Source organism: Haplochromis burtoni, unplaced genomic scaffold, assembly GCF_018398535.1.
Source record: "Haplochromis burtoni strain Fernald_Lab_line unplaced genomic scaffold, NCSU_Asbu1 Contig_464, whole genome shotgun sequence".
Taxonomy (NCBI): Eukaryota; Metazoa; Chordata; class Actinopteri; order Cichliformes; family Cichlidae; genus Haplochromis; species Haplochromis burtoni.
The window spans coordinates 246,611-263,826 of record NW_024582825.1 but is presented as its reverse complement, the minus strand read 5'-3'; the positions used below and the strand labels follow the sequence as shown (position 1 = coordinate 263,826).

Here is a 17,216-nt window from a genome sequence, read left to right as displayed (position 1 = left end):
CACACACACACACACACACACACACACACTCTGAATGATGGACACAGAGCATGGCCTAGACTTCTAGTCCCACACCAGAGGCCTGTGCGCACTTACACATGTTTAAACAATGTCTTTTGGGCCAAATCACCCTCTTTGCATAAAAAGTACTCCTTGTGTGCCATACCAAGCAAATACAGGGCCAGTGTTGTTGATACCAGTACCAATACTTTTAAACTATATTGGCAGTTTATGTAGGGGAGAGCAGTGTGTCATGATTTATGAGAGGAATCTCTAATTTGCAAATTCTGAGCACATTTCAATGACCACTGAATCACTGATTTTTACATTCCACTATAATTGGCACTAATGCAACAAAAACCCACCTTTCAGCTTTTCATGTACTCTGAATCTAGGTTTTTGTTTTTTGCATTTTTCATAGTGCATGTTTGGGGTAAATGATTTCCATTGATTCTATCACGCTTATATCCATCTGATGTCAATACCAGCATTGGTATCGATACTATCGATATTTGGATCGATCAGCCCACCTCTACAAAACGCAGCACGAAATCCATGCCATCATTAGCTGAGGGTTTTAATATAGTGGACCCCCACCACCACCACCACCCCTCCCACCCCTCGCTATTCCCAACCCCCTCAGGCTGGAGCGGATTAAAAGCACTGTTGTATCGTCTATGGTCAGTAAACTTTACAAACCACCACCATGTACACAGAGTTCTCAGCCTCTTACACACAGAGCACCGTGTGCACGCGTGCCTTCATTCAAATGTAAAACAGTCTTAAACTGGAAGGCTGACCGTGCCACTGAAGCAGAATGGCTCCACAGTTAGAGAAAGGGGAGAAGATGACTGAAAACTTGGTAGGCAACTGCTACTTTTGTCTTTATACCAAAACAGCTTGCTTAATTTAGGTCTGGTGAGGTTCTGACTGATATGACCAGGAGCATTTAAAAATGCAACACTAGAGTCCTCACCATCTGTGCAGCAGAAAAAGCTCCACAGTCTCAGCTGTCCAGTGAATGTGGATGGAAAAGCTGAAACTGGAGCCTTTGTGTCTCATTAAGAAAGATGCACAGCAGCATCCACTGCTGATGTGATTATTAGCTTCGATAAGGCGAAATAGTTTTTGTTTTTCTTCAATCTACTCCCCCTTCCCTCCATTACTGTTTGAGTGAGAGCTCATGGTCTTCATGCATGTCTGATTTTCCGCTGCATGACTGGGCAAGGACACAAGCTTCTCCCTCCACCTTCTTCCTTCCTTCCTTCCTTCCTTCCTTTTTTTCCTCACCCCTCCATACTTTTTTCCCAGTCTCTGTCTCCTTTATTGTTCTAACCTTTGTTTTTAACACCTCTTCTATATTTCCCCTCCTCCTGCCTTGCCACCCCCTCCCCTCCCCCACTCATACCAAGCCTTCAGGCTTGGCTGCTGTGTGTCTCCAGTCGTCATGGCATGCCGCATGCTGAACAGTTGTCAGCCTTGATGTGTGCCTGAATATCTCTTTTCCCATCATTAATCCGAAACAAAAAAAAGTATGATGAACTCAGCAGAAATTTGAGATCAGAGCGAGAGTGTGTGAATCATTCTCTAAATATCACTGTGAGCCAGCGCAGTAATCTCTGAGTATTTGCATGAGGCCGCGAGGCTCTGAAAGTAATGAACGACTTATAACTGATGCTCTCTGAATCGCTCTGAATATCTGGCGTCTGCTGAGAAGACTGGTGGTTTAGTGGCTTTTTTGCTTTGTTTTTTAACTACAGCTTCTATTTTCATGAAGTGTGATCTGTCTATCCTTTCATTTTCCTCTCTCATCGTTGTCACACCCGGGCATGTTTGCTCTGTCTCCCTGCTTTGTTTACTTGTCACAGAGACATTCATCCTCGACTCACAAAGTAGGAGTTGCTACTTTATTTTTTTTTTATTTTTGTCCACCTTCAAGCTCAGTCCCAACCCACAAAATGGTGGTCCATTTTGAAGGTGGAGGTTGCGGTATTAAAAGGATGGGCCCCTGCAATGAGAGCACGAACTGCTCTTTAATAATCCACCACAAAAACAATCACACTGTGATCTGAATGGCTGGCTGCTCCACCACAGTTTATTATGGAAGGTGCAGTATCCTGCTTACATGCATGTGTTTAAGCAAATTTTGATACTAAGTGGCTTGTAATCGAGGAAACTGCAGTTTGTCATATCTATCTCTTTACGATTCGAGTGACACATGGAGTATTGGATGCAGCGTGGTGGATCTGCATTGATGGTTACCTTGTAGACAAACAAAAATGTACTTGCACGCGATGTTTTTCAGTGAGAAAAAGGTCAAACAGAGGTGTTGGGTTCAGAATGTCTCTTGCCTGCGACCAGAACTCGTCTACAAACCAGCGAGTGATGTCACAGGTGGTGTGAGTCACTTTTAAGTGCGTTGCTTTAACTTAACGGTGCAGGGAAAGGAGCACTGCCATCAGACTGCTTTATGCTGAAATATTGGAAATCATATCAGACATGTACCCATGATGCCTTGCTCATGGGTGACTCAACCCAAGTCGTCCCTTCTGACTGCTACAACTTATAACGAGCAGAAGATCCGAATCTTGAGAGGGGGGAAAACCACATTCAGCCCGCCAACAACGGGATCATTGTGATGCAGATTAAATGCCAAGTGGAATTAAACTGCCTCCAGATGTTTTTTCAAATCAACAGCTGCTTATAGTCCCCTCCACTCCATTCTAAAGCGGCTATTTGGCTGACAGACCCAAGCCGTGATGATGGTTAAAATCGGCTGGCTTTTTTGGGGGGGTGTTGGCTCGGGCCAGCTCAGTCGGGTCACTCTGAAAGCTGCTTTTGTCCAGTCAAAACTGTTGATTTGGTGACTCGCACTTAATTGCTGTTTGTCAAGTTCTCACGCTCAAAAGCAGTAAATCCAGTTTAGACATCCTTTCATTAGTCGGCCATGATTATTGAGTCATGAAATTCTCCTTTTTTCTTTTTATCTTTCTCATGCACCCCTACTTTAAGATACAATTATGGTCTGCATTGTGTGTTTTCAGTTTTGGCTACTGCAGGTTAGTTTGCACAGACACCGTGTTACAGTGGAGCTCGCTGGAGGAAAAAGATTCAGCTGCTCGTTTCAGGTTTAGCACATTTGATTTGTTGTGTTTACGTCATGGGAATCTGCATCCGCACACCTCAACGGTGCAGATGGTTAATATATTATGAATGCAGCTTCAGCTGATAGTATTAAGTCAGCTCATCCAAACACACCTACCAAAGACTCTGAGCTGAATGGGATTAGAAACGTTATCAGTGCTTTTGTTTGCACTTCTTCATGAGACCTCCATTAATCTAAAATGTTGCAAATGTTTTTACAAGAGAGGAGCTGACTCTTTACTCCCTTCTGTGATTTATTTTATTGCTACAGCCCAGCAGTGTTTTAATAAATCCAATTTTTCATATTGGTTCACGTAAAGTCTGATGTCCGTCATTGTGCGACTTTAAACAAAACCCAAACGGTGCCACAGTTTTTGCTGTTCACTAATCTGAGCTCACAGCATTTGTAATTGCTTTTTAAACTCACTCTGTGCTGCCGCTTGTTTCCGGCTCATAACATCCACTCTTCTTGTCTCTGGTCACGAATTCTCAGAGAGGCTGTTTAACGACACGCATATGGACTCGGACGCAATTATCAGTCAGTTAGCCTGCAGCTCGGTGGCCCTTTAGTGGCCTGTTCTTCCTCTAAACTGTAGGGCAAGTGTGAGTGAAGACTGAGTGCTGGTTTGTCAGCTAAAACAATAAGAATCCGTCACATCCTGTTGGCGACCGGTGGTTGCTTTGTGACCACCGAGTGTTGACTGTTCTTTGTAAGCAACAATTCCCTGAGGGGCAAATGTGAGGTGACTCGGGGGGTCTTTGGTTTTTGGTGACAAAGCTCCTGCTGTCTCCATAAAACCCAAAGGACTATGAAAACAACCAGATTCAACCAAACCTCCAACCCCCCATTGTGAAACAGTTAGCTTACAGTACTGTGTACCATCTTAAGTCTCCCTTTATTTCTTTGTAATTTGCTAGGAAAATGAGAAAGAAGTGCAGCAGCTTGTTGAAACATGCAATATCATATACTGTATGTGTATAGTTGTGTATATAAGTATATAATACTTTAAGTAATCTTCAGGAATAGTTCTCAGGGCTTCTTTAAGGGCATTCAAAGTTCTTCTTTGGGTTTCGGCTGCTGTTTCTTCTGTTCTTTGTCAAGATGATCCCAATAATGTTCAACAAGGTTGAGGTCTGGGGTGTGGAGGCCAATCCATGCCTCTCAGGTCCCGTGTCAGGCCTTTGCATTCTTTTTTTCACCTTTATTTCTTAATGATGAATCTTTGGCATTTTTCAGATATTCAAGTAAACAAAATGTGAGCTAATGTTTGTTTTTTTTTCTTTTTTTCTTTTTTTTTTTTGACGTGATGCTAGTAATAAATTTACTATTTAAAACTGGTTCTATACCAAGTTGTCCAGTATGTGCAGACACTATGCTGATTTATCTCTAGAGCTGGGAGCCGGTTTTTAAATCTCTTGAATGATTCAGTGAGTAGTAACAAAAAAACAACCCCATTCCTCTGAAAATGATCAATTGCAACTGATGCAACGAAAAACAGCCTGAAGATGACATATTTTAAGAAAATCCGGCTCCTTGGAAGCGAAATATCAGAAAATGAGGTGTGACTAAAGACACTTGCACAGTCTGGGGATCGAACAAACTGAGCTTTAAATGTAGCCAGCCTAAACATCTCTATTGCCTTACAAAGCTCACTCTTGTTAAATGGTTGCTTCTCCCTATAAAGTCGTTTATACGGATTACAGATTCATCTGTGGTTGCTTTGCATTAATTTGACAGAATCCTCATCTCCTAATTCATAAATAATTTTTAAGTCTGCACATTAGTCAGGGTGAAACCAACCGTGCAATGTGTGGTAAACTCAGGAAGCAGAAACACTGGCTCCATGTTGTGTCTGGCCACGAGTCAGCCCTGACACCCTATCTGCCTCCTTCATCCCCACCCGCGAGCAGGAAATGAGACGTGAGAGGCGCAGCTCTGACCTTGGCTGGTGTGCGATAATCCCCGCGGGGTGAAGGGCGACTATTTGCTTTCTCTCACTGCAACAAGGTCGACCAGTAGGATAAAAAAGATGGGAAGCATTTAATTTATGCATCCTTGGTAATGCTCGCTGGCTGTGACTGAGTGGGCACGCTGGCGTTTTAATGTTTGCACGCCCTCTGCGTGTTTGTGTGCTGGGAGCGCGCCAGAGGATCGGCCTCGCGTCAGCTGCATACCCACGAGGGGGGGAACCTCTCCTCCTCGATGTCTGCGCTTTATTATAGGTTAGGGTTCAGCTGGTCTCCAGCGTGTCATCCTGCCGTGCTCTGGGTGTGTCTCCACATCGCCGTCCTTGAGTTCACAGCAACTGTACTTCAGTAGAGACGAGCTGAACACACAGTTTGAATCAATTTGCCCAAAGAGTTGGGGCATCCCCGGGCACGATACTCTCTCACATGCCTGACCTCCTTTTCTCTGCATGCATGTGTGTTGTTTTTGTTTTTTGAGTTGAAGCAGCAGTGTTTCAGTCAGTGTGGGCCGGCTGGTTACACTCTGTGTGTTTGGATCAGAACAAAAGCTGATGATCTGGCTCCCTGTTTGTGCCCCAGCTGGTCGCCTCCTCAGTCAGGGCCTGGTGAACAATAGGAGCCACACAAACACAAACACACAAAGTAGGCTTGATAGAATCGCGTGCGTTCACAGCAGGCCTCTGGTGCTGGCTCACTGAGGACAATCTGTGCCTGCCGCCATTAGGCTGAGTGCGATGGGTGGAGTGGACAGAAAGATGGAGGGGTTGTTTAAGTAGAGTGTGTGCATGAGGTTTGGGAGGAATCGGCATGTGTGGTTTGCTGGTGTGTGTACATGATTGCAGACCCTCTCTGTCCTTCATAACCCTGTGAGCTTCAAGACTGATCAGTGTGGACAGATCTGGTTGTGTAGCAGCCTCGGCCCCCGGCTGAGGCTGCACGGCCTTCAGGGTGACTGTTTTGTCTGTCAGTCTGGTATTTTTATAGCAGGTTTTTTTTTTTTTTTTTTTTTTTTTAAATGTCCTTGTGATAACTCAAGACAAGGCAGCCGAATGTGTGAAAGTGTCTGACACCATCTGCAAGGCTGACTGAAGTTTATTCAAAGCAGATATTCAGAGAATCATTTACTCAAATCAGCTCAGCATGCAAAACTGCGTCTTAGTTTCCGGGTTTATTTTCATATAGTGAAATTCATGTTTGTTTTTCCGCTGAAACTAACAGTTCCAAACTCACGCCAGACTTTAGCCGGTGCCGGTTTTCAGTGTCTGTGTGAAAATGCACATTATACATACACGTAAAAATCAGACGTCTTAGATTTGTACAAAAAATGAAGTAAATGAAAAACATTGAACTGAGAATGAAAAACGGAAGCTAAAGTGAACCCTGCTGACCTTTTATTCAATATTTTTAGACTGAGTTTAAAAGTGTGTGATGCTTGATATTACCCCAAGTCATCGGTCACTGAAATGAACGTATTCGAGCCTTGTGATGATTTGGTGTCAGCGGTTGTTTTATTTTAGACTGAAGTAGTTGTTTTGCTTGGGCAGAGCGCAACTGAATAAACTGTTTGTTTGAAAAATTCCCCAGTTTGGGAAGTATGCTTATCCTCTTGACTGATGACAGTCAGATAAGATGTGTGGTTACACAGCTATACGTTTTGAAGCTGTAATCTAATTTCACCGGTCGCCTCATAAGCAGAAAGAAAAAATCTCCCAAAACATTACCCCGCCAGCAGCAGCCTGAACTGCTGGTACAAGGCAGCATAGATCCAAACTTTCATGTTATTTATGCCGAATTCTGTCTCTAACGTGAATGTTGCAGCAGAAACTGAGACTCCTCAGACAAGGCAGCATTTTCCAAGTCTCCTGTTGTCCAATTTTAATGATCTTGTGTGAGTTTTAGCATCAGTTCGATGGGTTTTCTTCTACTGTGGTCTTCTGCTGCTGTAGCTGAACTGCTCAAAGGTTTGATGTTTTACATTCAGAGATGCTCTTCTGCATGGCTTGGTTATAACGAGTGGTTGTTGGAATTACCGTCTCCTCAGCATAAAACAGCTTGTCCATTCTTGTCTGGTATAAACAAGCTATTTTATCCAGAGAATCATTTTTCTTCTCAGACCATCCTCTATAAACCGATGGTTCTGTGGGAAAATCCCAACAGACTAGCAGTTTCTGAAATACTTGGACCAACATCATGCTATGTATAAAAAGTAACTTGCATCACCTTTCTTCCACATTCTGATCCTCGCTTTGAACTTCAGCAGGTCGTCTTGAACAGATCTACCTGCTTAGATGTGTTGAGTTGCTGCTATGTGGCTGACTGTTGAGAGATTTGCAATAACAAGGAGTTGAACAAGTGGCCAGTGAGTGTGCAGTCTTTGAAAGCAGTTAAAGGATTTTCATGCAAGTTATTTTTCACCATATGAACATATCTAGCTCTTTTCACCAGAGCACTGATTTAAAAAGCCATGCCAGTTCATAATATGGAAACAGCCAGCAAAGAAAAATGATAGGAGGACGTGCATACTAATGAATAGATATGGCCGCCACCAACACCTGTGCTCCATGTGTCATTGATGAGTGGCTCAGGTTTCCAGGTTTGGCTCTTGATTGGTTCTTTTGGAGGACGACGCGAGAAAACCACCAACTTTGCCTTTGAATAGATTTCTGTTCAGTGACTTTGAGTGCTGTGAGTCTCGTATGTAATTCATCACATTTGTATGAAGCTGAGGTTAGCACCAGGTTAGCTTGAAATGAACAGATGTAAGCAGCTAGCTTGGCTCTGTCCACAGTAACAAGTCCACCTACCACCTGCTCTTTAAAGCTCAGCAATTACCACACTGACTTGTTCGCCTCGCCCTGGTTGTCTGGTTTGACCCCAAACTTCCTGAGCTGGATATCAAACTGCTTGTTTTTCATAGAGCCGCCTCGACACTGTATCAAAACAGAGCCCATGCTACTGCTTTGAATGAACAGCTCACATTAACACAACCCAGATGACATAACTCACGCTTGACGGGCTTTTTTCTTTGTGCTCTTATCATTTACAAGTCAAAATTTCAAAAGTAAAGACCTCATATTAAAATGAGGTTTTGAATGACTTTCATAAGAGTCTTTTGTAGTGTTTTTAAAATTAGCACATTTGCTATTTGCATTGTAAAGTCGTCTCTAATACCAGCCAAAAGCTCGTCATGGGTCAAAACCACCAGCAGATGGTTTGATCCACGCATAGCCACAGTCTCGGTAATACATGGGCTCTGCTTTGCTACTAGAGTTGCGTTGGCTGAGCAGGAAGCAGCGAGCATTAGAGGAGAGTTCAGAGACGTGTCCTATCTTGGAGGACACAGATCTTTTTTTGCCAGTTTTCTTTCTCCTTGTCCTCTTCAAACCCTTCTAAATGAACATTCTTGTTTCCTCCGTACCCCCTCCTCTCCACCATGTGGTTCCCATTATGGTTATATTTTCCTTCTTAATCATCTGTGTGTGTGCACATGTGTGCATCTCTGCATTTTTCTGCAGAAACTCAATCCCGAGCGCCAGACACAGTCCGTGAGCAGTAACTGTTGAACACCTTCATGTAACGCTTGCTCTGTGTGAATACTGTTACTGAGTGCTGCTGGCAGAATAGTTACTGTTGGGGTAAAGGTTCCCCTCTTAATGTGTTCACAAACATGTGTTGTGTCACTTGTGCGGCTGTTTTTTCTGTTTGTTTTTTTTTTCTTCGTCTTCTCCTGATTCGCCCTCTCACCTCTTGCTCTGCACACATTTACATAGCAGACAGGCTCTCTCTCTCTCTTTTGTGAGCCCTCTGGCTATAGGTCAGTGCACAGTATGATTTCATCATATACAATGGCGGGCTTTGTGCTGCTTAGATTGTATTTGTGCGTCTGGGTTTTCGCTCTTATAGTTGACTCATGTGTTTACCTCTTTGTTGCTCTTGAGTGCCTGACTAAGGTTGATTTGATTTTAATGAGGTCTGCTGATCTGTACAAACACACATGCACTCACAGACTCACTGATTTTTGTAGTTTTTTTTTTGGACTACAGATATACAGCAGGGGAAGAAGGACGTGGAAATGACAATTATAACTGTGATGTATTTTAAATGTTCACAGAGCTAAAGCTTTTTTCTTTTTTTAAATTGGCCTACAAGTTTTGTCAAGGCTAGCTGCCATCGATTAAATAGCCAATCAAATTATTCAGATAGTTCCCATTTCTTTTGGTACACCTTAAGGGACACCATCACTCTCGTTTCGTATTCTTGGAATCTGCTATAGTAGCTTTGCATGATTCACAGTTCAAAATAATCCTTTTATCTTACACTGGGCCTTGTTGCAGTTTTCTTCTGATATCTGATTGGCTGCCCCTCATGAACAGGAGGTTTGAACAGCAGGTGGGTGGAGCTTCTGTGTGCCTGAGATGACCATATTAGGGATATGTTCTCACTGACATAATGCAGAGTGGGGGGAAAAATATCTCTGAAATACTAAATGCCTACAAAACCAACAACTTATACTTTAGTTGAGTAATGATGTTTTCATGCTAAAAATGGAAACATGTTAATATTTTATCATTATTTGGGGATGTAGATGTAAGTATTTAGCTTCAGAGCTGCTGTGCATTCTCAGATTCCTGCAGAGACTGTTGTCACTGCTGGCTAGCAAACTCTCTGTGTGCTGTGACCGTCCACTGTGACGCCTGATCCTTTTGAAGTGTAGTGGGGTCTGTCTAGACCAGGACAGATGTGAGTGGGTGGGTGTGGGTTTGTGTGCAGCTGTGTTAAATCCTTCACTAATCTAAGCAGACTGATGTTGTTCATTTGGTACGTCTGATCCTGACCAGCGGATGTGAACGTGTGGGCTGTGTATACCTCGGTGGGTATAAGGGTGCATGCAGCGCTGTCCGGACATATTGAATTATGAGGACAGGGCTGATGTCCTCATAATCCTTGCAAAGAAAAAGCTTTTGGAGAATGTTTGTATAGAAGTTTCAGAAGAAGTCCTTACTATACGGTTACCTGCCTCACGTGTGCGTGCGTGTGTGTTGAATGTTAATGATGAATCTTATGTGGTTATTCATATCCCTCTCATATTCATCAGCTTGACAAGGTCTCCCCAACATTTTAACCCCACACAGGTATGGACCTGTCAGCCAATCAGGATGAAGAAAGCGACCAAGAGGTATTCCAGATGGAGATCTGCCGTGAAAACAGGAAGTGCGCATTCCGGACTGCTGCTGGGAAATACTGGACCCTGACGGCTAACGGCGGCCTGCAGTGCACGGCCTCCACTAAGTAAGAATCGCACGCATCATCACAGCTACACCTGCTTCAGTGAGGTCCGTTCATTGTCCGTGTGTGTGTGTGTGTGTGTGTGTGTGTGTGTGTGCTGACTGTGGAAAACTCAAACTGGTTCGTCATAGCTTCTGGTGTTTAGTCCTCACTCGTAATTTGACCTGTGTGTGGGAGGGATTGATGGCATGTTCATAGCTGTGGCATGCTGTGGGAGTTGAAGTGCATTTGTGTGCAGCCCTAACCTGTGGAGTCATTTGCTTTAATGTACAGTAGTTCAGTCCAACCAGAGAGCTAGCTATTAACCCCTGACCTTTGACCCTATGCTCTTGAGTCACTTCTCTGTGAGTCCCCAGACAGATCCAGGAGTGGGAGTCTGGTCATTTTACATGTCATGCTTCAGTATTAACAGAGTTTTACTTTTAAAGCCTCTTTCTTGAGGAAACTATGTGCGGTGATCAGGAGGAGCTGCAGATGTTTAGCATTAGCGTGTTTGCACGTGTGCAGGAATGATGCAGAGGACAGCAGTAAACTGATCAGCTCGGTCACAAGCATGTGACTTGCTCAGAAGCAGATCATTCTGTTTAAGATAAGACCGAGCAGATCCTCGACACTGAGGGGGGCCTGCAGGAACTTCACCAGATTCCTCAATCACATTCTTGAGATTTCCCTCTGTTTACTTCTCGCAGATTAGACCACCAAAGTGCTTTTTTTTTTTTTAAACCAGCTGTGGTCTGCTGAAAACATTTTGAGGATGTTTCCGAGCTTCAGAGAATCAAAATCAACTTAAAAAAAAATCCTCTCCCAAGTGAAAGGATTTAGTAAGCTACTTGATTCCACTTAACCAAAGACTTCAAGCTTATCCCTCTACCCGGATCCTACCTATCCAATTACCCAAGAGTCACTTGCACTGCGATAAAGCTGCTGGGTGTCTCAGTCTGTGAAGATGTTTGTTTTTTGTTTTGTTTTTTTAGCTGACAATCCTGCGAGTGCATTACTGCATATCTGACTGCTGTGTAAGCTTTTTTGGGTACTCCTTTAACTCTTACATTTTAATTTTCTCTCCGTCTCTGCAGATCAGCTAATTGCTACTTTGACATTGAGTGGCGTGGGAAGAGGCTGACGTTCCGGGCTGCTAATGGGAAATACGTCGCCGCCAAGAAAAACGGCCAGTTGGCGGCCACCATCGACAGTGCAGGTTAGTGCGACGTGTTGATACAGCCGTGCAAACAGACGCACGGGGGATACCCAATTTACACCTCTGCAGTGACGGGGAGAATTTCAGTGCAGTGGAAGTAATTCAATTGTGGCTCCAGTTGTGCACTTGAGTGGAGGGGTTCTGTTTTGTAAGCTGTTTAATGCTTTTTAACTCTGTTGCAGTCTTTTCGTTTGCGTTTTTTGCCAAGTTCTTACTCGATGTATTGAATTAATGGTGCTGATTGGAAACATCATGGGAAAATTCCTGAGCAAGCAAGAGTGTGTGTGTGACACTAAAAATAAATAAGGGCTGGCTTTTGTTACCAGTGTTGTGCAATGAGTGAAAAGCTTCCTGCTGACTAAAAACAAAAAACATCTTTATATCTCTCACAGCCATGAATGTGCTGTTTATCAGCCACAACATGGAAAGTGAAACCATTGCCCAACACATTATATTGGCATTTTAGAAAATACAGGTTATGCTGACATTATGAAGGTTTTTTTTTTAATGTTACCTTCAAACACTGAATATTTTAAGCTCTTCTAGTACTTCAAAAACTGAGTTTTTACAAGACTGAAAGTCAATATTTGGTAAGATCCCCTTTAGTCTCCAACACAGTCTGAACTCTCTTGCGCAGGTATAGAACAGTTCTCCAGGCTTCTTAAAGGACATTCAAAGCTCCTCTTTGGATGTTGACTGGCTTTTGCTCTGTTCTTTGTTAAGATGATCCCACACTGCTTCAGTGGTGTTGAGGTTTGGGTTCTGGGGAGGCCGATCCATGACTGACAGTGTAACATTGTGTTTTTTCTATCGAGATATGCAGATATGCTTTTATCCCATTGACAGTGTGTTGGGGATCACTGCAAAGCGCATTGACACAGATTTTCAGTCCAGTTCTTGTATAGTTTGGTATACCTATTACAGCCTTTTCTCCCCGTTTGTCAGTAAGAATGACTTCTTGACAGTCACCTTTTCTACTGAGACCATTTCTCGTGAGGCATCAGTGAACAGTAGATGGGTCAGGTGAAGTTCTGGATACATCTCTCAGGTCGTGTGTCAGGCCTTTCACCTAAGAGCTCTATGCGGGGGAAGGAAAAAAAAGTGAAACAAATGTGTTCTTTTTGGGGGTTTTTTGCAATAGGCTGCTAGCAACAACGTGCCTAAAGGTGCAATTTAAAATTGCTTGTGTTGGGTGCCTTTTCTTCATTCTTGAATGATTCATAGTTCTAAACAAAAGATCTTCCCTGTGAAAATGGTCAGATATAAGAAGACAATGTTGAAATAACAGCTTCTCCTAACAGTCTTTTGTAGTTGTAGACAGATTTGATGTCAGTGCTAACCAGCTAGCTAACCGGCTAGCTAACAGCTGCAGATTTTCCTCATACACACATATTGTCAAGTAGTTTGGTTGATTTGTGTTACATTGATGTCCTTACATTGACATTACACTGAATTTTTATACATGTAACGCTTGGCCAGATAAGTTTTTATTAATAAGTGTTTATTAACTTTGGCTACAAGCACATGATGAAAGTCTTTGTGCTAACTGGCTGCATGTAACATTAGCATTTAATAGGCAGATCAACACTCTGCAAACACCTTTTTCCTCACATTAGTCGGTGGCACAGAGGTTCTAAAAAAGGAAATGCCAAGCTTTTGCACAGAATTTAGGCTGACAGAAACTACAAGTCAGCAAGCGGATCACAAGATGCTCCGCTTATAGATCAGGCGTTGGTCTCCAGCATTGGCGGATCAAAGCTGACGGGTTTTTGCTTTGTGCTGCAGTTTCTCTTTCAGGAGGCTTTGGCAGCTTGAGCACTCGCTGACACAGATTTCTGACATGAGTTGCATCACATACGTTATTTTTTAATGAGAACAAAGAGTCAGCATTTTTAATCATAAGCAGCATTCCAGCAAAACAAAGAAGCACAATGTGCTGATGTGAAGACCGCACATTGCTCTGACACATCTGTTGTCTCTTTCAGGTGAGTCTGAGGAGTTCATCATGAAGCTGATCAACCGCCCGATCATCGTGCTGCGCGGGGAGCACGGCTTCATCGGTTGCAGGAAGGTGACCGGGACGCTGGACTCCAACCGCTCCTCCTATGACTACTTTACTCTGGAGTTCAGAGATGGAGCGTACAGCCTGCAAGGTCTGTTTTCGACACAACTGGGTCCTGCAGAGGAGAAGTCACATTAATGCAAACTTTCATTTGTAGTAACCTTAAACAGTCAGCAAGCTGATGCTATAACGTCAGTATGTGGAGAGACACGGACACGGGGGGTTTAATCATTTATTCTCCAAGAGATTTAGATTTTCACTATGGACTCACAAGGTGTCTGTGCCAAAAAAGGATTTCAATCTTTTGTTTCTTCCCCATGATTATCATTTTTAATCCTCACTTTTCCTCCTCCCCTGTGCCTCCTCTCCACTCTTCCTGCAGACTCTACAGGTAAATACTGGATGGTGGGGAACGAGCAGTCGGTGGTGAGCAGCAGCGACACGCCCGTCGACTTCCTCTTTGAGTTCTGCGACTACAACAAGCTGGCCATCTGCCACGCCGCTGACGGGAAATACCTGCGCGGCGACCACGCTGGCGTGCTGAAGGCCAACGCCGACGACCTTGAGACCGCCACGCTGTGGGAGTACTGAGGGGGAAGCGGAGGGGGAAAACCCGCGGCGAACGGGGATGTGGTCGCCTGCCGCCGTGATGCCGGAGGAGGGAAACGAGAGCACGGCGGCGGCTCGACGACACCACCCGTCCACACATATATGGTGTCCTCACCCCCCCCTCCCCTCCTCCCTCCCCTCTTGCTCCTCAGTATATCCTGTACTTATAACTTTATATGTTGATGAACTGCACAGAGAGAACAGGAAGGTTAGAAGAAGGAAAGAAGGAGACGCTCCTTTTTCCTTTCCTTTTATCCTTCCTCTCTTTTTTCCAGCTCTGCTCTGCAGTGCCGACCTTTATCTGTTGCCATAGTTACCACGGGGCTGTGCACTTTTCTTCTGCTCCAATCTGGTTTGCTGCTCGACCCATCCCCACCCCCCCATCCTCCGCCACTCACTCCGTCCTCGCCTTACGATTGGGCTGTTTCTCCCCCCCAGAGCAGAGCAGAGCCACGTTTAAAGAGCCCCCTCCTCTCTGAGTGAACCCCCTCGTCTTTCCACTCGTCTCTATTGTTTGTGTGAGCGGCACACGGTGGCAGTATTTATGGTGTCTGAGCTGATCTGGTAGAGTCCTTTTTCTACTTGATCTGATCTCTGAAAACAGACTCAAACCTCATCGCTGCGTCCTGTCAGGTGGCTGCAAGATAGGAAGGAGGAGGTCTGTTTCTCTGATGGTTGGCTCTTGTAGAAACTGGTTTTCTCACCAGGCTGTTTTTTTTCTTAATTTCCTTTTCTCTCTCATGAGCGGGCCTCGTGCGCCTGTGATGACTGTGATACAACTGGAGTGGATCTGCTGATGATAAAGATGTTGAAGATGTTCTGATCGAAGGGCTCAGTCTCGCCCGTTTTTCATCTCAAGTGTAGGAAATGTCCAAACAGTTTCCCGTGTAGTTCCTCTAGCTGTTTCCTCATTGGTTTGGCAGGAAGTCTGATTTCCTAGACCAAACGATGGGAAGTAGGAAGTTGATCGCTAATGCTATTGTCACAAGAATAGTGTAAAGAAACTAAGTGAAGCATTAAAAATGATGGGCCACGTGTGGTATGTGTAATGGAGAAGGAAAAAAGTCTGTGAAACACAGTTGGATTCATTTCTTTTTCCATGTCCGAGGCACAGACATTATCATGGGTAAGTGTACAGTAGGTAGTCCTAAAAAATAAAAACTGGAGTAAAATGATTTATAAACTCTTTGAAAGCTGCTTTTTCGATTCCCTCGACTTGGCGCACGCCTCAGCCTTTACATGTAGACCAAACCTTTGATACTGGAACCGACAAAAACTGGAACCTGGTGCTACTAACAACGTCCCGTCGAGCATCTCGCACACCGTCCGGGGACGGTTTTCCTACTGCCTGTCCACCTCTACACCCCTTCCCCATTCCCTACATCTGCTGCTTCTTTTCGGTCCGAGCAGCGCCATGACCGCATTTACAGCGACGTCTCCATTTCTGTTTGCGTTGGATTTTTTTTCTTATGTCTGAACTGTTGGTGAAAGTTCAGTAGAGACTTGTTTTAAAAGGAGGAAAGAAGTAGTTTGGTTTCGCGTTTGATTACAAGTGGTCTGTAATGCAGTCATGTAGCACGCTGCACCCACGGGTCCTCCCCCACCTCCTCTTCGATTCTCCACCCTTCAGCAGTCTGCATTCATACTAACAGAAGCAGAAAGTTTCTATCTGCTGCTTTTTTTTTCTTTTTTTTCTTTTTTTAACGATCCAGCAAAGATGATCTTGGCACGTGCACCCCCGCCCCCACCTGAATTATTGGGCTCTTCCACCCATCATCATCCAGCATTCCTCTGATCTGAAGGTCAGTATGGAAAACCAATCACTGCTTAGCCCACGTCCAACTTTCTGAAGGTTTTTATTTTTTTTTATTTTTTGGCATGAATGGTTGAGAATCTCGAGTGAATAAAAGGAGCAGTTGTCCTCGGAGAAACCAGCTTCTCCAAGGTAACCAAGACATGGGCTTAGACAAACGGATGTGGAAGGGTAAACATGTGGTAATGACTGTGCCTTACTCTTGAGTTTTCGGGCAGTAGACAAATTAGAAAAAAAAAAAGAGTCCACATCTTTGCTTTGTATAACTGGAACTTCCTTTTGTATTATTTTGTATAATTTTTCTTTGATATTTGTGAATTAATCTCTTTCTCTCTCTCTCTCGTGCCATTGGTTCACCTAAAATCCAACGACCAATAAAACTGGGATTTGGAACGCTATGTGGCTCAATGGTATTTTTTTTCTCATTTCCTGACAAGTTTCAGACAAAACCCTGGTGTCCTCAGTGACCTCCTCTCCAGAACTGTGTTTTGTTTTTGGTTTTTTTTTAAACTGCATGTAGTTTTAATTAAAAAAAAAAAGTGCACATCTGCTGCAGTAGTAGTGCTCAAAGCTCTGATTACATTGATCACGCAGCTCACCTAGTCAGTTATAGTTTCTGTGAAAAAGAAGCAGTCAGGTATGATCAAATGGAGGCTTTAAATTTTAGTCTGAGGAGTTTAATGTAAATATTGCATTACTGCTGTGGAATTGCAGACATTTTTAATATTTTCCTATATTTTCAAAAAGAAAATCTGCTTATGGAGCAACGTAAGTCTATAAAAATCAAAAACTCCAAAAGGCCTGAAAGACTACAAAAGAGTGCATGATGACAGAATTGTTTCCATGGTTAAGAAAAACAATGTGAAAACCTCAAACTAGGAAAATACTATTGGATGCAAACCAGAGGTATCGCATTACAAAAAGGTAGGGGCAAGATTTAAGCAGTCTGATCAGTCCAGGAAAGACATTCATGGACAAATTAAGATTAAGAATTAAGATAAACTTAAAGAATGATGGGAAGAGAAAAGCCTGGAAAAGTACTCCTGATCTGAAGCGTGGTGGAGGTGTGGGCACTCAAAATTAACTGGGTCAGTTTTTTCATATTGTGGCTGCTGATTGGATCTGAGAGCTACACT

The 17,216-nt window shown here is 43.6% G+C and overlaps 1 protein-coding gene across 1 annotated transcript in view; it reads left to right on the top strand.

Annotated features, from left to right (window-relative positions):
* Positions 1-16,478, top strand: part of fscn1a (fascin actin-bundling protein 1a) — a 17,712-nt gene extending 1,234 nt beyond the window's left edge. The window contains exons 2-5 of the mRNA XM_014341315.2: positions 10,245-10,401; positions 11,475-11,596; positions 13,582-13,749; positions 14,041-16,478. Coding sequence (XP_014196801.2) covers positions 10,245-10,401; positions 11,475-11,596; positions 13,582-13,749; positions 14,041-14,249 — 656 coding nt within the window. The 3' untranslated portion in view covers positions 14,250-16,478. The remainder of the gene's footprint in view (positions 1-10,244; positions 10,402-11,474; positions 11,597-13,581; positions 13,750-14,040) is intronic.
* Positions 16,479-17,216: the final 738 nt, after the last annotated feature.